Source organism: Thermobia domestica, chromosome 1, assembly GCF_964235325.1.
Source record: "Thermobia domestica chromosome 1, izTheDome1.hap1.1, whole genome shotgun sequence".
Classification (NCBI taxonomy): domain Eukaryota; kingdom Metazoa; phylum Arthropoda; class Insecta; order Zygentoma; family Lepismatidae; genus Thermobia; species Thermobia domestica.
Genome location: NC_137454.1, coordinates 317,836,093 through 317,857,495, shown reverse-complemented (window position 1 = coordinate 317,857,495; position 21,403 = coordinate 317,836,093). Strand labels below are relative to the sequence as shown.

The 21,403-nt window shown below is 37.6% G+C and overlaps 1 protein-coding gene across 2 annotated transcripts in view; it reads left to right on the top strand.

Annotated features, from left to right (window-relative positions):
- The window catches only part of LOC145662590 (uncharacterized), a 155,649-nt gene that overhangs the window by 96,128 nt on the left and 38,118 nt on the right, over nucleotides 1–21,403 (top strand). For both annotated transcript variants that reach the window (XM_081728336.1, XM_081728327.1), the window contains one exon: nucleotides 8,442–8,487. In XM_081728336.1, the coding sequence (XP_081584462.1) occupies nucleotides 8,442–8,487 (46 nt within the window). The remainder of the gene's footprint in view (nucleotides 1–8,441; nucleotides 8,488–21,403) is intronic.

Genomic DNA, 21,403 nt, shown 5'->3' with positions numbered 1-21,403 from the left:
GCGAACTCTGTAACAATCTTCTATGTATCCATGTATTTCTTGGTTGTGATACAACATCACGATTTTTTGGAAAAGGAAAACAAGTGCCATTACAACTAGCTAATTCCGATGAGGCCTTTCAGAAATCCATCTCTATTTTTAATTCTAAAAATGCCTTTAAAGAAGAAATTATTCGTGCTGGAGAACAGGCAACAGCAAGGCTGTACAAATGCAAGGAAGATAAATCTCTTGTTGCTTTAAGAATAAGAATGTTTTCTAGCAAAATCAGTACAGCAACAGATTTTGTACGACCAGAAAACCTTCCCCCTACTCCTGATGCACTTAAATATCATTCTCTGCGTGTTTACTACCAAATCATGGAATGGAAGAGTATATCCTCACAAATGCGACCAGAAGATTGGGGATGACGACTACATAAGGGAATGTATTTTCCAGTGATGATGGACATGAAACCTGCTCCTGATAATATACTGGAAATCATTCATTGTAATTGTCATGGAAATTGTATTAGCATGAAGTGTTCTTGCAAGAAGTATGGTCTGTTTTGTACATCATTTTGTGGACAGTGTCAGAGACAAACTTGTGATAATGTAGAAAGGGAATCAGAACATTCTGACAATGAAGACGACTTGTTTTAGTAATTAGGTTGGTGTGCTGCCTATTTGCCATTTACTAAATACACATATCCGCAGAAAACTATGTCAGTATGGTGTGTTGATGCAAGGAGTATGGACAGTTTTGTACATCAATTTGTGACCAGTTTCTTGTTAAATATTTTGATAATGTGAGACAAAACTGAAGTTTTTGAAAACGAAAATTATTAGTTTTAGTTATTAATGTAGTTTTTATGTATTGAATATGCATATAAGGTATGAACATACACGTATGCGGTGCAAAGTAGATATAGTTTGTACATTGAATGTGGGCATTATGTGAGAGAAACTTGTGCAATGTGTAAAGAAATTCTATAATTTTATGAAGATGATCATTCATTTTAATGATTAGATAGCTACACTGTTTTAATTGTTATCCATTATATATACACATACATGAAAACAATAGAGACATGAAGTATCCATGCCAGAAACGTGATCTATTACTAATATAAATTAGTGACAATTGCCTGGAAGAAACTTGTGATAATGTGGAAAACGGTGTAAACTTTGTAAAGACGAGGACAATTTTTTCAGTGAAGAGGTTGCTACACTGTTTTAATTCTTGCCTTTCAAATAGACATGTAGCGTTAACAGGGACTGAAGAAATATCGTAATTTTGAGCAATTTTTCACATCTTCTTTCATTTCAATGATGGATTATCGCGATCTGTAGCGACATCTGAACGAAATCTCAGAAGTCATATTTCAACGAAATTTTGGAGGACTTTCCCCAAGGAGGTGAGTAGAAGATTTTTAATATGTAGCTAAATACACCTTGTTACACATCCTGGTTCAAAAATTATTTGTGTTGCAATTATTTACTGGTCAATCCGTATACTGCGTCTACTTAGCTTCTAGCAGGAACCTGAGGAAAAAGTCATATTATCGAAAATCGCACACCCAGTGCCACATAAATTCGACTAGCTCCGTTACTTTGTAAGATAAACGAACATAAGTACCCTCGTTGGAAAGCTAAGATCATGAGCTTTTACGTTTATTTCAAGAAATTTCTGCATATGTCTGTTAGTTTCTGAGTTATCTGCCAATAAAACATAATTGCCAATTGAAAAGAAAACTATATTTTTAATAATCGCCGCCATTTTTCAATATGGCAGTGGTACATAGAGGCATGCAAACTTGCATCCGTTAAGGTATGCTATTATCTTGAAAATGGCGCAGGAACGAAGTTTTCAGCTTAAATCTGTGAGTAGATATTGTCATTTAAGTGTGAGTCGATGTCTCGGTGTGGCCGCCATATTGAATCCAAGATGGCGGACTTTCCCCAAGCATTACGAAAGCGGATTTTGAATATATTATTAGCAACGCTATTTGGAAGTGATAGACGAAAAAAACATTTGTGTTGCAATTATTTCCGGGTTAGGCCATTTTTTCTCATTTGTTTCTTCTACTAAAAGCTCTCCACTGACTTCTATCCTTAGCTAATTGGATCCAGTTTCTACTTTGTATTCCTATCTCTGCGAGATCCATCTTAATATTATCCTCCCATCTGCGCCTAGGTCTTCCTAATGGTCGTTTTCCTATGGGTCTACCAGTCAAGACTTTGAAAGCGTTTCTACTTTCTTCCATTCTAGCTACATGACCTGCCCACCTAAGCCTCCTAGACTTGACGACCCTAACAATGTTGGTTAAACCGTATAAATTATGTAATTCCTCGTTATGAAGCTTTCGCCATTCCCCATTCTCGTTCCTCTTGGGTCCGAATATTCTTCTCAGGATCCTGTTCTCAAATACTTTCAGTCTATGTTCTTCCCTCAGAGTAAGCGACCATGTTTCGCAACCATACAGAACAACAGGCATGATTATCGTTTTATATATTTTAAGCTTCAAATTCCTCGACAGAATTCGCGACGACAAGAGATTTTGAACCGAATAGTAACACGAATTCCCTGCTTTTAGTCGACATTTAATTTCTTCGTGAATATGATTTTCGTCTGTTAATATTGATCCTAAATATTTGAAAGTATCCACTTTATCAAAAGTATTATTTAATATTTTAACGCCTCCACAATTTGCCGTATTACGGTCCCGACGCACTTCCATGTATTTAGATTTCTCTGCATTTACTTCTAAACTCATGTCCCTGCAAGCGTTTAATAATATCTCTGCATTTATTTCTACTGTTCTCCTATCATCCCCTATTAAATTTACATCATCAGCATATGCCATAACCTGGTGAATGCCGTTCAACTCTAGGCCCTGGTTGCTATCTTTGATTTTCCTTATGGCGTATTCCAGCACAAAGTTAAATAATAATGGCGACAACGCATCTCCTTGTTTCAGGCCATTTTCGACGTGGAAGCTCGTGGACAAAAATTTTCCTACCCGGATTTTACTTTGGGATTCACTTAAACATATCTTAATTAATCTAATTAGCTTTCTCGGTATTGCAAGCTCTGTAAGAACGTTGTATAATGTTTCTCTCCTAACCGAGTCGTAAGCCTTTCTAAAATCAATAAATAGTTGATGTACCGGGGTATTGTATTCCCACTTCTTTTCGAGTATTTGGCGAATGGTAAATATTTGGTCGATAGTTGATCGATTTCGTCTAAATCCGCACTGATAATCTCCAATAATTTCATCTGCGTATGGGGTCAATCTTGCTAACAGAATATTTGAAAGGATTTTATAGGATGTTGACAGAAGAGAAATGCCTCGATAATTATTACAGTCAGTTTTGTCCCCTTTCTTGTGAATTGGAACAATGATTGACTCTTTCCACTCTTGTGGCAATTCTTCCTTGTTCCAGATAAGGAGAATGAGTTTGTGTATCTTGTTCCACAATTTTTCGCCTCCAGCTAAAATTAACTCAGCCGGAATTTCATCTACACCCGGAGATTTGTGTTTCTTTAATTTCTTTATAGCGGCTTCCACTTCTATTCGATTGGGTTCTGGAATATACGGTTCTGCGGTGTGTATCTCCTTTTCTCCACGCACATTAGTTTTTGGCTGCGTGTTCAGCAAATCGTCAAAGAAATCTTTCCATCTATTTAAGAGGCTATCCGTATCAGTGAGAACTGTTCCGTCAGATTTCTTTAATATATAAGCACGAGGTTGATAGCCTTTCTTAAATTCGCTGATCCCCTTATACATGTCCCGAATATTTTTATTTTTACTATTATCTTCAAGTTCCTTAATTTTAGCTTTCAAAAAGTCCCGTTTCTTTGTTCTAAAAGTTTTGGAAGTTTCCCGCCTGATATCTGCGAAATTTTGTGTAGTTATTTCATTCGGATTTTGTAGCCACCGTAATTTTGCCTGTTTTCTCTTCTCTGCTAGTTTAATGCATTCTTGGTCGAACCATGGTTTGTTCCTACGTATTTCCGCGTGTCCCAATTTTTCAATTGCTGAACTTTTAATGCTATCTCTAATTTCAATCCAAGTATCCTCAACACTAGTGCACTCCGAGTCTTCTAAAACCGAGAATCTATTCGAAACTTCAATCTGGTATTCCTCTCTTACCTGGCTCTCTTCTAATTTCTTTAAATTAAATCTCTCCGTTTTCGGACATTGAGTATTACCTTTATTCAACGATAATCTCTCCCGTATTATCGCTGCTACCAGGTAGTGATCAGTGTCACAATCAGCCCCTCTAAACGACCGGGCGTCAATTATGCTAGATTGTCTTCTTCTATCTACTAACACGTGATCAATTTGATTATGTGTTTTTCCGTCTGGTGATGTCCAAGTGTATTTATGAACGTCGCGATGTGGGAATTTTGTACTCTTCACGATTAGGTTTTTGGATGTTGCAAAGTTCACGAGTCTAACACCGTTGTCATTACTTTCCTTATGCAAACTTTCGTTCCCTATAATCGGTTTGAAAATATCCTCTCGTCCTACCTTCGCATTGAAATCCCCTAATAGAATCTTCATATGGTATCGCGGGAGTTGGTCAAATATCCGTTCCACTTCTTCGTAAAAACTATCTTTTATATCGTCACCCTTATCTTCAGTTGGAGCATGTACATTTAAAACAATAATATCACACCACCGTCCCTTAAGAGTAATAAAAGAAAGTCTGTCAGTAACAAATTCAACCCGTTTAATTGCTTGTTCTAAACACTCGCTCGCCTATAATGGAAACGTACAAGAAGCTAAATTTTGAAATGAGATGAAATGAAATTTTTCGAGTTTTACGTCCCACGATTATGCAGGTTAGGCTAAAGGAGGCGGTGATGATGAAAACATGAATTAAATGGTGGAATGAAGAAAGTGCGAGGAAACTTAAGGACCCAGAGGAAACCCACGCACACGGTGTTTGTCTACCACAAGGTTCACTTGGCGCGAACTGGGATCGAACCAGGAACCCCATGTGCCAGAGGTGAACGCTCTACCACTGAGCCACCGCGGCCCCCCAAGAGCTCAATTTTGAATAGAAGTCGTAAGTACAACTGCACATGTTTCTACATCTGATAATTAACTCCTTTGTGGCTATATGATCCGCGTACTCGTCGTCGGGCAGGAGATCCGCGTTCGATTTCCGGAGGAAATTCATGTAGTTCGGATCACTCGTTCGGCTGTAGGTCCAAATCTTATAGAACCTTGTTGAAGGGATGATAAACTTTAATCCACCCATTCAACCATAGATCTGCTACTAGGAACACTAAGTCATCTTGTAATACTGGCTCTGAATCCTAACATTTTAGGTAGATTTCAGCTAGAGGAAACGTTAGGAGTGGGGATAGTAAGTTTAGTTGTAGTTTACACTGGTAGAAGAAATTCAACTTTCTGCTCTTCTTCCTCCTGATGCGTGTCTGCGTTTATATAGTAGTTCAAAGATTCAGGAGAGCAGTGCGTACGCCACTGCAAACGAGAGAAAATGGTTCCTGATTCTCTTATCACAAGCTCATGCCATTTTATTTTTAATCTCTTTGTTTTCCCCCTTCAATTTGTTTATTCATTTCTTAGCACAAATTTGCATATAACATTTTTTGTTTAATTAGTTGGCAACATTTCTGCACTGCAGTCTGCATTGTTTACAAGAGGTGCAAAGCTTCGTGAAAATCAGATTAGAATGCTATAATTCTTTTCAACCAGTGATGTGCCGTAAACTATAATTTTATGTCTACGCGATTGTCTACTGTAATCTATACGTAATCTACATTACACCTTTTCCCGTGTAGACTATGTAGACAACCACTATCAAATGTAAGGAAGAATTTCGTTGCTCGTTTGTTCATATTTCCTCTTTCAGTTGTTTTGCTTCGGTGCAGCGAAAGATTAGGGAAACGACTAACATATAAAAAGTAGAGGGAATTATCTAATCTGTTTGTTTACTCTGCTCTGCACATACCACTTCCTTAGATTTTCCACTTCGAGCACTGCTTTTATAATGAAATTTACAAAACTAATTCTCACCTGTGAGCTTTCAGTCTTGAATATGCTGTATTTGCCATTTTTTTCTTGCATATTTTACAAAATGTATAATATTTTTCATTTTCCTTCATCAAGACGAAACTAAGTATTCGAAAGTTACTATTCGCTGGTCTAGGCATTTTATTTTGTATGCAATTTCGCAAGGTAACGACAAAATAAAGCTCCTTTATTGTCCACGACGCCATATTAAATTACGTGTTGTTGACATATTCTACATAGTCTACGTTGTTTACATTGTCTACATTGTCTACGCATAGTTGACACGTAAACGTAAACTATCGTTTTTTACGCGTAGACGCACATCTCTGTTTTCAACAAATAATCTACATTTTTCTTCTTCTTCTTCTTCTTATCAACAAATTGTGCACTTTTATGCGCCGTTGCCCAAAGTAACTACAAGAAAATTGAATTAATTTATAGATTAGATATACAATCTCGTTGTACGCGGTTCAATGGTTTTTTAAACCGCTTATCATCATCAATAATATCGTAGTACTATAAAAATTGAAATGGTACCAAGAATATAAAAGCCAACCACAGAACTGCACATTATGGTACGATAAGCCCTATTCTTCGCCACTGTAAAACATGACGACTGCTGTGTGAAGATATCGGCAATAATTTCTAGCATTCTCTGAGTTCTTAGCGCAAAGGACGAATTACTACCCATAATTAATGGACAATTTAGGTAACAGCTCGCAATCCAATAGTCCAAATGTTGTTTCCAACTAATGATGTAATTTTTCAATATGATCATGAGCCAATTCATACTGTTGTTGCTATTGATACGTGGTTTCACAAACATGAAAATGAACTACAACAATTTTCCTGGCCCGTTCAACCCATATAACTCTATATTATTGCATATCTGTGGTCAGTTTCGAGCTCAGACTCCGGAGGAGAACAACCTTGCTGACAGAACTCTGAGAAGTGCAGTACATGGGAAATGGTAAAATATTCCTCTAGAAACTATTATTGACTTATATACTTTCATTCCAAGATCAATAAGAATTCTTGTGTAGACTAATTGTGGTCCCATGCCGTATTAATTTGGAAGGTTGCATTTTCTTCAGATGTTTCCATAATTTTGATAACCAACTCTAAATGATACCATCACTTAATATGGTGGATCCAAAGTTCAAATTCCTTCCGTATACTGAAGATAAAATCATGCGCACAGAATGCATACTCTCTAGTAAATCGGTTACCCGGAAACCTAGACAGTTTTATATAGCTCACATTGTATTGCCTCGAATTACGTGACAAACATTCCATCTAACGAATAAGTAAATTAAGGGTTGTCAACAAAACTTACTTGAGGGAAGTTTATCTGCTCTCTGAAATACTTGCAGTCAAAGAGACGCTTCTGTTTTTTAGTTATGTGACAGGAATACGGGTAAATAAAAATGACTGCATGGCAGTGTCTTGAACACGACGAGCGACTTCATTGCACGCAGTTAGAGGATATCACGCTGTGTACAAGATTGAGTAACTTTAATCCAACTCTTAAACCCTTACCTTGTTATTCAGTGGCAGTGATGCATAAAGCAAAATCGTAAATCACAAAATGAAAGTAAGCAAACATATAAAACGTTTACAATCATAGTAAGTGTAAATAAGTCCGTGAGAGTAAGTCAATAAGTGCGTGCACTCTTTTTCTAATCGCCCTAGGTGGCAGTATGGTATTACATTGTCTTCACTTTTGACGGTTTCAGCGTTATCACTTCAGTTCGGTTTGTTCTGTTGCGAAGTAAACATTATGCACAACTGCCTGTTTGCACCATAGAAGAACAAATCCGTATCCGTTTTTTGTGGGCTAAATGTGTACCAGGGGCTAAAATCCTTATAAGACTTTCAGCACAATACGGGAGTATGTTTTATTATGGCTAAGTGTTTACCAGTGGACTGAAAAGTTCAAAAGAGATCGAAGAAGTGTGAAGGACAAGGAAAGAGCATACCACTTTTGAACTTTTCAATCCACTGGTAAACATCTCCGTGGTAAAACATTCTCTCGCATTGTTCTGAAAGTCGTCTAAAAATATCAGCTCTTGGTATACCGTAAGACCAGAAAAACAGATTACAAATATTTTGGCTGTGATGAAAAAGCACAGTGTTGCAGCCATGTTTACTTGGAAATAGCGCAAAGTGAACTGAAATACTATCGCTGAAACCTGTTACAAGCGAAGGCAACGGTGCTATGTATCGACTTGCGAGCGTAGAAACCTGTACGTGTACAGCCAACGTACAGATGATTATAACAATAGTGAACATACTATTGACATACTCTCGTGTGAAAGTTATGACAATTCCTATTGATTTTTAGAAAAGTTTTAGAAATATAAGACTAGGAAGCTATACACTGTATATATGAATCATAATGTTTCTTTTGTAGGTTTCTGATTCTTATGACTATGGCGTATTGTTTCCACTGCTGACGGGTAAGTGCATGTCAATTTGTTATCTAATTTTAAACATAGGCAAACTGGGAAAAGGAATACATTTTCATAAATTAAAATAATATCGACCACTAAATGAAATACATTATTCGATAGCACTTTCACATAGTTAAAACACAGTTATCAATATTATACATATTCCTTAAGCTTTTATGTTCCTTTTTAATACAAAAATATTCAAACAAGATCTGCTATAAGGAATCTATTATTCAGTTTTTTGCCATAACTCTAGAAAGAATAAATTGTGGATAACCGACGACAATAATGTATGGTCGCTTATGGTCAAAACACGCGCTTGTGGTCAAAACAAGTAGAAGGTGTGTAATGTGTAGTAAAGCCCACACTGACTCGCAGGAAGGTTATGCTATGTGTTTGGTGCGATTGAAGAGGAATCATGCATGACAAGCTGCTTCTACCGGAGGATAGACACAGTGGCTCAGTCGTAGAGAGCTTACCTCTGGCGTGTGGCGTCCCTAGTTCGATCCCCGGCCAAGTAAGTTTGTGCTGAACAACAACGCGTCCATGGATTTTCTCGGAGTACTCCTGTTTCCTCCCATGTTCTCATTCTACCAATTCTTCTATGATCATTCCCTTGCATTAATCATCCGTCTCGTTTACCAAGTTGACATCACCAGACGACACACATCTCTAACTCTTTTAGGATTTTTCGTAACTTTCTTTACCATGGCCTAGTATCGTCTTTGATCGCTTATTTAGGTTTTATAACAGGTATTTAAGCTGAGTTTGTTTATTGATCAAGTCAAAGATGGACCAAAGAATACCCCAGATGCGTTTTGGAACCGGATGGTCAACTTGGCGGAGCCAAGTGGGGGCGGAAGGGCGTGATTTTTTTCTTTTTTCTTAAGAGTCTTCATCCCGGCGAAATTAAAATACCGCTAATTTTACAGTAATTATGTGATATCTTCAAATGGATAAAAGATAATTGAAATATGGAACAAGAGCGCCCTAGACAATATTATTTTGCGTGAGGTACCGTTATCATGTCACCTAGCGGCTTTCCGTTTTCAGCTGTTTAGAAACGCGAAAATAAATGCCGATTTTCAAAATGGCTCAAAATCGAAAGCAGATAAGTGAATCGTGATAACGGTTTGTCATGTAAAATAATATTGTCTAGGGCGCTCTTGTTCCGTATTTCGATTATCTTTTATCTATTTGAAGATATCACATAATTACTGTAAAATTAGCGGTATTTTAATTTCGCCGGGATGAAGACTCTTAAGGAATATATATATATAAAAAAATCACGCCATTAATTTTCAAGGTATCAGATTGAAACTTTGCATACGGATTGTCTTACCTTTGGGTATCTCTCATTTTTTTTTTTTTAGACCCGGGGCCGGGCCCGAGAGGCTCAAGTGTTCCGAGGGGGTGATTTTTTAAGAAAAATTTCTGGTTTTTACCGATTTTTACGATTCAGTTGTATGATACGGACATGTGAGTGGTACCGTTGGAAAGGGTTTGTTATATTGAAGAAATGGCATTTGAACCATGATTCTAGGCCAAATACTAATGAAGCAGTAAATTATATATATATATATATATATATATATATATATATATATATATATATATATATATGTGTGTGTGTGTGTGTGTGTGTGTGTATGTGTATCTGCGTGTCTTTGTGGGTGTGTGTGTGTGTGTAGGGCCTAAATTCAGACTTTCAACACTTTATCCGAGCTTTGTTTTCAAGATACAAGAGTGAAATTTTGGACACCTCGTATTATGAACATAACAAGGTATTTTTATAAGAAATAATCAGATCCCTACGTGAATCCAGGCCCTTCCGAGAGAGGCGCAAACATTTGAAAAATCTCCCGGTTTTTCCCGATTTTTCCATTTCTGGTGTAAAATACGGGCAAGCGAGTAGTACGTTGGAAAGTATGTTCTATTTTTTTTTTTTTAAGCGAGGTATGAACCATGATCCTATGGTACGCGAGTAAGGAAACGGCAACTGTTTGAGTGAAAGTCTAAATTTTACCTCAAAAAGTGGAAATCCTAAAAGGTTCAACGACCCGTTAGAATGTAAACGAACGTGGCTGGAAGGTTTTAATGGAAACACCGTTTAACCCGGATCTAACATCATCAGAATTTTATTTGTTTTGATATCCGAAGTACTCTGTTGAGAGGTTGTTAAGTTAGTTTCAAAAGAGTCCTATGAAAACCACGTATCACAATTTCTTTTAAACTAAAAATCACAGAAGTTCTATAGCGAGAAGATTGTGGTATGCAGGAAAACATGACGGAAGATCATGGAACAAAATTATACATATGTGGGTTCGTAATATATTTAAATCACAGTCAGTGGTGTATTTAGGGGGAGGGCTTCCGGGCTTAAGCTCCCCTCCGAAATCTTACTTACTTTAGTAAAATATATGAAATATCTTGCAGAATTTTCACATTTTCAGGCAAAGCCTTCCCCCCCGAAAGTTAGCAAAGCCCTCCCCGAAACAAAATAGTAAATACGCCACTGATCACAATATTTGTCTTCTCAATTTTGATCTCCAAAGGCTAAATACTGTTTAGACAACCCAATATATGAAATTAGAGAATGGTCAGAAAATTTTGTAGATTTTGGGGAGTATATTGTAATATTAGGGAATAACCAGTGACCGACGAAATACGAGAGATGAAATTGCCACTGTATGACTAATATTAATATTACGGATCAATTGTGTTAATGTCAGAATTTTGATAGTATCAAAATATAGAAACACTTTGACAAAATGAAACTTAAGATTAATCTGTGGTTGAGCCACTATTAGTTTGTGGTAGATCGTGTGTTAATCATGGAATTCAGTCATATAACTCGTGAATCGTTTCTTAAAAAAGTGCCTCATTCTTCATGGATGGAGCGTCAGCAATGATCAAAGAGAAAATCTGTACCAAACCAGGGGCGGATCCAGGATGGGCTTCTGGGGGGGCAGTGGGTGGTAATACTGCTACTTAGAGCAACTTTTAAGAGCTCCAAACTCTGGGGGTGGGTTTTATTTATATACAAAATAAGAAAGTTTCCTCTTCTAGGGGGCAATCGGCACTCCTGGATCCATCCCTGTACCAAACTCACTAATTTTAACTGACCGTATACATGTTTCATAATGTTAAAGTCGGCATATTGAGTAGGCGAAGACCAGTTTTGAATTCATCGTGAAATTCAACAAATTCAACCCGTATAATTGCTGGTAATATTTGCTTGTGAACGAAAAACCCTGTTCCTAATTGGTGGTTTTTATTTCCTTCCCCGTAAAAGAACGTAAAATTTCCGAAATTCACAGATCCATTTCCTTCCCACCTAAATTCCTGAACCTATACTAGGTCCATCCTGTATTTCTCTAACTCACTCGGCACGGATTTTAACGCGCCTGCCCTATAAAGACTTCTAATATTCCATGTTCCAAATCTCATGTCCATTTTCTTTTGCTGAGGTTGTGCCAAGTTATCAGTCCTTGTCCGAGGCTTTTGTGAATGTTTTTGAACAAATGCCTTTTTTAGAGGATAAGGTTGTTAGCCTTACCCAAACCCCCAAGCTGGAGGACCACTCCTAGTCGTCTGTCCTATTCAGTATATTCGCAGCTAACCTCTATATCTAGAGGCCTTCTCCTCGATCCGCAACCTGAGGACGCACCATGCCATGGTGACAGGAAACCACCTATATATATGAGCGCAAATTAGAAAGCGCTTCAATAATAGTAAAAAGTGACTAACTGAACATATTACTAATTTTTCTTATTTTAATCTTGAAAAGCGCTGGTTACGCTAGTTCGATTCCATGACTAGATAGCCAAACTTGCGGCGTCACCTTTTCCAATAATTAGAATTTTGGCTATGGGAACCAAACCTGAAAAGCGCTACCTTGCGTCTTATATTACCTTGAATTTGTATCCGTAGCTGACATTAAGGAAACGAAGGAAAGAAAAAAAAAACATTGGGTCGCCGTTATTCCTTCTTACACTATAATTTATAGACCAGTAAACACAACGCTACTTACTCCAGATTCTTGTACACTACTTGCGTTGTCAATGCTAAGGAAAAGACGAGGAAAGAAAAAAAATCATTTAAGATAACACCATATATCTTGCATCTCTGTTTATTTAACTTTCCTTGTAATAAACGTATAACAAAAACTCTCATTGACATTTATGATCGTGGATAGCTAGATTCAGGAAAAAAAAATCTTTGTATTCCGTTTAAGTTTCTCAAACCTTTTAACGCCAACACAACTCAAAGGTAAATAACAATATAAATTAAGCACACTGTACTAACAGTAAGAGAGTTGTTTACATTTCTAGACAATAGCACAAAGTTCTTGGTAGGCTACTTCACCAAAGGAAATTTACCAATTACATTACCACTCGTAACCATCTCCTTGCAGAGAGAGAGACCTACGGCTGCGTCGATTAACCTTCTCCCTTTTAGTACATAACTTCTCCACTTCACCCGCATCCAACTGCTAAGAGGGCATTTCCCTCGACATTTACTATTAGCAGCGGCGGTAATAACATTAAACTCTGCAGCACATTATGGGGAACACAAAACCAGCCAATGAAATTAGACTCGACTTCTGACACTCCCGCATTGAAGTACGAGTGGTATCGTACACCCACCGTCTTAACGTGCCTCACTGATCTAGTGAGCAACATCACAATCAAATGTAACAGGACAACTCGAGAATGCAAACTTGGGGTGCGGCGACTTAATGCTTAGATTGTAAATTATATAGATATACTTATGTATATAGTTATTGATGAACAATACGGAATGCCCGCTGCTAGACAGACGTAAACTAGCCATCGCTAATCAATCCTTAATTTATCAAATAGAATACCTGAGAGAATAAACAATACGGAATACTTGTTGCTAACATACATGTGCTAGATGGCAGCGAGTAATATATTATACATCTAGACAACTCTAAGAGATGATTTTTATTCAGAGCAAGAGAGAAACGGCTTTGATATCAGACTACCCCGCTGGCGTATGATTCAACTTACTGGATAGAGACTCACTCTCGTTTACTCGGACATATTACGGACAAAACTCATTTCGGACAATATTATGGACATTATAAACTGACTCGGATAATATATATATATATATATATATGTATACACCAAGAAAACTAAGAATTATTGAACGTATATTATTGTTTGTTCATAAGTAATCTGCAGTAAGATAATGAACACACGAAGATATTAATATGACGTTAGACGTTATATTTAAGACAATTTGGACAACTATAAACGGTGGACAATTTCTTCCGCAACTTCCCGGATGATACCAGTTTCTTCACAAGACGGAATAAAAGAAATAGACATATTTACCTAGTAAACAGTTACCAAAGCTCACCCGACCGTGGTTTCACTTTACGAATAGGGACACTGAGGAAACACTGTGAAACAGCACTCCAGGGTGGCGACCTGTCCTGACGACTCCTCCAACATCTCACCATGTGTACAGCCATAACCTCGGCGTGGATTGATCACACCCCCTCCTTGGTTAACAGCAAAGCATACGTTCCACTGCTATCTCCACCAGGTAGACAAACAACCACTGCAAAGCTGCTGCAATGTTCATCCTCACAACAGCGACCACAGTTAGACACATTAAATTCCGGAGAGGCAGGCTGAGCTGACAACAAGTAATATAGGACGAAGTCCCTTGCCAAGAAAACGTAGTAAGGGTGGACGGAAATTTACAACGTCAAGAGAAGGAAGCCATACATCAATCGAGTTCGGTCTCGGAGACAGCACAAAAGGGATTTCTGAACTTCAGCTTTCATCACATTAACAGTTAGGAAATATCTAACCAATCCCAGCCATATTCCAAAACGCACAGGTCGAATATTTGAGTAAGTTCTCTTGTGATTCTTGTTTATACCCGCTGGCCTAGCATACCGTTCCACTAAACAGCTTCTTTAAATATTTATATTAAAGAACGGCCACTCACTGCATAATTCACTGTAAATTAATATCCGAAAATATGGACAATGTGCTTTTCACCTCACCACGGCCATGTTCGCAGTTCGTAGTACAAAGAAAAGGTGAACCAGAGGGGGCTCTCCGCAGCCCTCTCACTTCCGGATTGGTCATTCCATACTACGCATCAGAGCGCAGAATGGAAATAACAGATTTTATAATAAAACAAATATAACTAAAGGAGAATAAAAATTATATAAACGGGCATTTATATATGCAGATTCATAATAATCCTTCCGTTTTACATGAAACACAAAAATTTAAATTATTTCAAACGATCCGAGCTACTCTCAAAAGCCGCTCAACGCAAACCATAGACGTACAAAGGAAAGTAGCATACTACATCTACATACACTAGTCCAATTGTCGACCATCTTGAATCCTTCATGAGAGTCGAGAATTGAGAAAATAAAAGAAATAATATTAGCTGAGAGCTAATTGAACATTTCCGCAAATATTCTCTTTGAGAAAATGTAACGCTCAAAGAGGAACGTTACATCCACCCAGAGGACAAGAAAAAAATTTTCTCTCTCTCTCTTTTTTTTTACCCTATATATTATTAGTTAGAAGTTATTTATATGGATAATTTCGAAGAAGTTCATCTCTTCGTTCTTTGGAACAGTTGAATTTCTTCAAATTATGAAAATTCTGCGTTCCCACACTTTCCCCAGTGAGGGTATGCAAAATCACTGAGTTTTTCAGAACCCTTCTAGCCAAGAAAGGGCCCGAGAAACATTTCATATATTTAGCAAATTCTCCTTTAACTGAAGAGGAAAGATGGTGAAGTTTAACCATTACTAGGTCTCCTTCTTCTAACTTAACCTCCCTTCCTGTTCGTTTTAAAGATTTCTTAGTTTTATTAGTAACTTTAGGATACAATGTAATATGACGATCTTGGGTAGGTGTCTTCTCTAGAACACCAGGCCAAGGAAAATTCTTTTTAAATGCTTCAATAGCAGAATAAGATAAAAATAGCTCTGCAGGCGTACAATCAATACTACTACATAATGAATAATTTAGGAGTTCCTGACATCGCTTCAGTACAGTACTCCACTTAGAATGATTACTATGACACTCTAAACGAATAATTCGGTTGAGTTCTTTATGGCTCCTTTCTGCCAAACCATTCGAAGACGGGGAATAACTAGACGTTAATACGGATTTCATATTATGCTCCTTACAATAGTCCTGCCAGAGGCGCGAAATAAACTGTGAACCTTTATCCGAGACAATGGCATTAGGATAAGGGAACAAATAAAAATAATTCTTTTCCAACACTGAAATTATACCTTTAACATGAGCAGTCTTTAAGGGAAAGAAACAAACAAACCTAGAATAAACATCAATAATAGATAAAATATAATAATAACCATTACTAACTGGGAGCCTCCCAACGAGATCTTCCGCTAGGCGGTCGTGAGGTCGACTAGCTTCTATATGAATTTCTTCTTTAAGTATTACCTGATTGGCGAACTTTGTCTCAGCACAATCAAGACAATCTCTAATATACTGTCGAATTGACAGTCTTTGTTTCTTCCAATAAAATAAAGAACGACATAAAGACATACATTTCCTAGCTCCAAAATGACCACGTGAATGGACTATTCCAATTATTTCTTTTACTAACTCTTGAGGAATAACCAAAAGCCATTGGTTCGAATTCCTATGCTTGAAATATAACAAACCTTGATAACAAGTGACATGTTCCGAGGAACTATCCAACAAAGACCTTAACTTAATACAGAAGTCGTCATACTTCTGCTTTTCCCTGACTTTCTCCAGGTTGAAAAGAGACGAATCTTGAACAGACAAGAAATTAACATGATACTCTTCTAACTTCGAAGGCACTTCCGGTGGATTTCTACTCAATGTATCCGCAACAAAATTTAGACTCCCTGGACAATGCTCGAAGACAAGGTCAAACCTTTGTAATTTAAGAAGCATACGAGTCGTCCTAGTATCTAAGTTCTTCATAGAAAAAGAATGAGTGACTGCAGCATTATCCGTATGGATATACGCAGTTCTTCCAAGAATATATTGTGAGAAACGTTCACACAAAAATAAAACAGAGAGCAATTCCAACTGAAAAGAAGACAATGAAAGTTCGTGAGGTTTAACTCTACGACTAGCGTAGGCGATGACATTTGGATGATCAGACCCATCAGGGTACTGTGCCAGAAAACCAGCCAAATTCTCAGAACAAGCATCCGAATGGATGTGAAATGGCAAATTGAAATCTGGTTGTCCCAACGCAGGTGGATTACTGACGATTTCCCGCAATTTATAAAAGAGATCCAAAACTTCAGGAGTGAGTTTGTACTTAACATCCTTCTTAATAAGATCGTACAACGGAGAAGTAAGAGTCGAATAATTGGGAATGAACCGCTGTCGCCATCCCAATAATCCTAGAAATTGACGCATCTTTTTCTTGGTTTTCGGGATGGGATAGCAACGAATTGGCTCATTATGACGTGGGTCAACTTTAACAGTCTGACCACTAATGATATGTCCCAAGAAGTTCACTTCCGTCAGAAGGAAACGACACTTCCGGAAATTCAGGGAAAAATTCCCACGTTCAAAAATTTCGAACACACGCTCCAGATGGGCGAAGTGTTCGTCTAGAGAAGTGCTAGATATTAAAATATCGTCCAGAAACAAAGTGACAAAATCTTTAGTACTTTGATCGAAGTAACTATGCATGACGCTCTGGAAAATATCGGGCGCACTCTTGATTCCTTGAGGTAAGACCATCATTACGTATTGTCGCCCTTTATAAACAAAACTCGTACAGGGGTATGACGAAGGATGGAGACCTACGCCATAGTATCCTGACGAACAGTCAAACTTCGAAAAGTATTGCGCTTTCGCTACACGGTTCAATATATCACCTATTGGTTCCACCTGAGCCTTAGGAGCTCGGACACGGTGGTTCAGTAGGCGAAAATCAATTACAGGTCTAACAGCACCAGACGCCTTGCGAACACAATGCATGGGGTTCCGGTACGGTGAGGTCTGTTCACGGGCTATGCCTAATTCAATCCATTTTTGTAATTCTGCCTCAAATTCCATTTCCATGGATTTTGGCACAGAATAACACGGTCCTACGACAGGTTCTTCGTCAGTTAATTCTATCTTGTACAAGGGCGTTCGTATCCTACGAGGATACTCGCAGAAAATATTACGATATCGGAGTAACAAATTATATAAACGTTGCTTAACGTTAGTATCTAAATCTTCTCGAGATGAGATATAATTCTGAATTTCAGTATCTGAAAGGTTAGATTCAGGAACTATATGCACGTCTGACACAGAAAAGGTAACTGGATTTTCTACTGAAGGAGGAACCTCTAAAATGTTGACATCAGAACACAAAAGTTCGGAAGGAAGCGATTCCTGCTCATCGGACGGCCATTCAGTCCTCCCGATCTCAACCTTGTTCGAAGACAAAGCTACTATAAGAATACTAGGTTGATTAGTCGGAATTACGACATGACTACCAGCATTATCACGCAATCGGATTTCTTTCCTCTCCCTGTCGATAACAGCTTTGAATTTGTCTAAAAATGGACAACCCAAAATAAGATCTGTTCGAAGATATTTTATGACAAACAACGGAATATCAAATAAATGACCCTGAATATTTAAACTAAATATCTGGACACCTTGAACCGAAAACTTCTCTGTACCAGCAAAGGCACCTAACGACAAACCAGTATATGGTCGCAATTTAGCAGATGAAAATTTTAATTTTAACTGCTTCCAAATATTCCAGTCCAAAAGGCATAAATCTGATCCACAGTCAATAGTACAGGTTAATTGGACTCCGCCAATGTTTCCTTTGACAACGGGGGAAGAAGAAAAATAATAGTCGGGCTTTTCCTTTTCTTCATCCTCCTCAACTACAAAGTTTACGTTAAATGATATGACATTATTACTCTCGTTATTATTTACATCTCCAGATAATGACTCCACCAGAACATTATAAGTTTTGACATTAGTTTCTGAATCATTATCTACGGGGACCGGAAAAATACAGCAGTCGTTTCCCCCCGTGTTCGGAAAAGACTGCAACCTTAGTTTTCCGAAGTAGATGAAGGTTGATCTTCCCTTGGATTGGAAGATGCTTCATCTCGTCTCCTATCATTATTTTGATATCTTCCGTTACGTCCTCGATTTCTTCCACGATAACGGTTTCTACCATTTCCTCGATATCGATTATTATACTGATAATTATTACCATTATTGTTACTGTTATTGTTATTCCTATTTTCAGTCTGAGCATAGCTTAAAAATTCAGTTTGACAGCTACTGTCAACATGTTCTGAATTACGATTAATGATTTTAGCTTGCTTAGCGAATACTTTCTTTGTCGGAGGCCTAACTTCATGCATAGAAGTATCCTCAATCCCAGATAATAACGCTACTTTACTCATTAATTCATCAACACTATTATACTGCTGAACGGACAGCAAACTCATGTCCCTAGACGGTAAACAATTCAAAATTAATTCCACAAGTTCCGAAGTACTCGGGGTTTCGCATATATTGTAGTAACTTTCAACTACAAACCAAACGTAATCTAACAATGAAGCAAACTTCGTCTTATCATAGCGCAAAGATTGCAACGACTTCTTCTGTGCACGCTCTATCTGAGGCGAACAATACTGATTCTTAAAAAGACGCACAAAATCTTGATAAGTTTTAATTTCAGGAGCTACTGAACTATACCAAGCAAACGCGGCTCGCACCATACAATGTTCTACGACCCGTAGTTTGTCTCCATCAGTAAGTGAATACATACTTAAACATTTCTCAAGATCCCTCAAAAACTTCCTTGGGGCTCCAGGTTTGATATCCCCAGAATACGAAGGAAAAGATTGTAAATCTTTCTGCTTAATCGCAAAAGGCAATGAATGCGGTGCTATACCACTAAAGGTGGCAACACTGTTTCGCGGTACCGGATTATTCGGCACAATAGTAGTGTGAAAAGTACTAGAATCATAACTAGGCTTTAAATAGCTAGTATTAAACACTGGTGGGCTATTCCCAACATAAGAAGTGATCCCTCTCGACATTGACCATGTGGCAGTGTCAGTAGTACGAGTACTATTACTTACATTATTGCTGTAATAAACAGAAGAATTAACATTTGGAAAAACATTTAAAGCACTAGCAATTACTTTGGTTTCACTAGGACTAGCTGGAAACTCGTATTTAATATCTGGTTCTGATTGCACAAACACAGGTTTACTCAGATAGCTAACAGAACTAGTAATAGACACACTACGTTCAGCAGACGTACTAACAATAGTATTAACAGGCAAATTATCCCTTGACTCAGAAAACGACACTACAGAATTTTCACTAGTACAAGGACGTTTACAGGGGACACCTTCTTTACTCAGGCTCCCACACTCAACTGACGTAAATTTAGGTTTCTGCAATTTATCCACTTTATTAGTTAAGGTTAACACTTCAGAGAAAAGCTTAGATTGACTATTATTGCACCCTTCTAATTCAATTTTCACTTCCTCATTCTCATTTTCAAGTTTTTTTTTATTCTATCAAAAACAACCTTTATTGCTTTATGATGAGATTCAGCCTCATTTTCTATAGAATCAACACGAGATTCAACAGACTCAATACACAACTTATTATTATCAACTTCCGTTTTCACAGTATCTAACTGCGCTTGCAAATCTTTTTGATTAACAGTGAGAGAACTACAAAGGTTTTCTACACTACCTATTCTTTCATCAATTTTATTAATTGTAGTGGAAAGGTTATGTACATTTTCAACAATGCACTCCTGAATTCTAGCATTATTAGCGTCGTTACTTTCCTTTATTTTATTATTGATATCAGCGTTACTTTCTGCTATCTTACTTTCTATTTTGCTATTAATATTAGCATTACTTTCTTCTATCTTACTCAATACAAGAGCGAACATTTCAGCAAGTTCACTAACGTGCTCTGTCCCTTTTTCGCTACCTTGCGGGGACTTAGGTGAAGAAAAATGCTTGGGAGGTGATTCGTTCGCACGCTCCGACACTTCAGGAGAAACATGCACGTCGCATCTAGGACAAACCCAAACAAAAGAATCTGAGCTAACAGCTTCAAAAACACTAGAAATATCTTTTAACTTAACACAAACAAAATGTGACCATTCGTGACACCTGTCACAAGATATAGCACGTTTCTTATCAGAATCAATTTGTTCCGCGGCAGCAAGAGGTTCACTACAACAAACACAAATAATATCATCTCCATTAGGAGGAAGATTCCTCGACTCAGCCGACATTCTTACTTACTGACTTATAAGTCTAATAAACATAAACATATGTGAGCTCTATCCAGTATATCTCATCAACACCAACGCGACAGTCCGTATCACTCGTTTCTTCCCGCATGACACGACAAAAATAGTGTAGCATTTTAGACAATAAAATAATCCTACAGCTGGGTTCGCCAAACTTGAAAAGCGCTGGTTACGCTAGTTCGATTCCATGACTAGATAGCCAAACTTGCGGCGTCACCTTTTCCAATAATTAGAATTTTGGCTATGGGAACCAAACCTGAAAAGCGCTACCTTGCGTCTTATATTACCTTGAATTTGTATCCGTAGCTGACATTAAGGAAACGAAGGAAAGAAAAAAAAACATTGGGTCGCCGTTATTCCTTCTTACACTATAATTTATAGACCAGTAAACACAACGCTACTTACTCCAGATTCTTGTACACTACTTGCGTTGTCAATGCTAAGGAAAAGACGAGGAAAGAAAAAAAAATCATTTAAGATAACACCATATATCTTGCATCTCTGTTTATTTAACTTTCCTTGTAATAAACGTATAACAAAAACTCTCATTGACATTTATGATCGTGGATAGCTAGATTCAGGA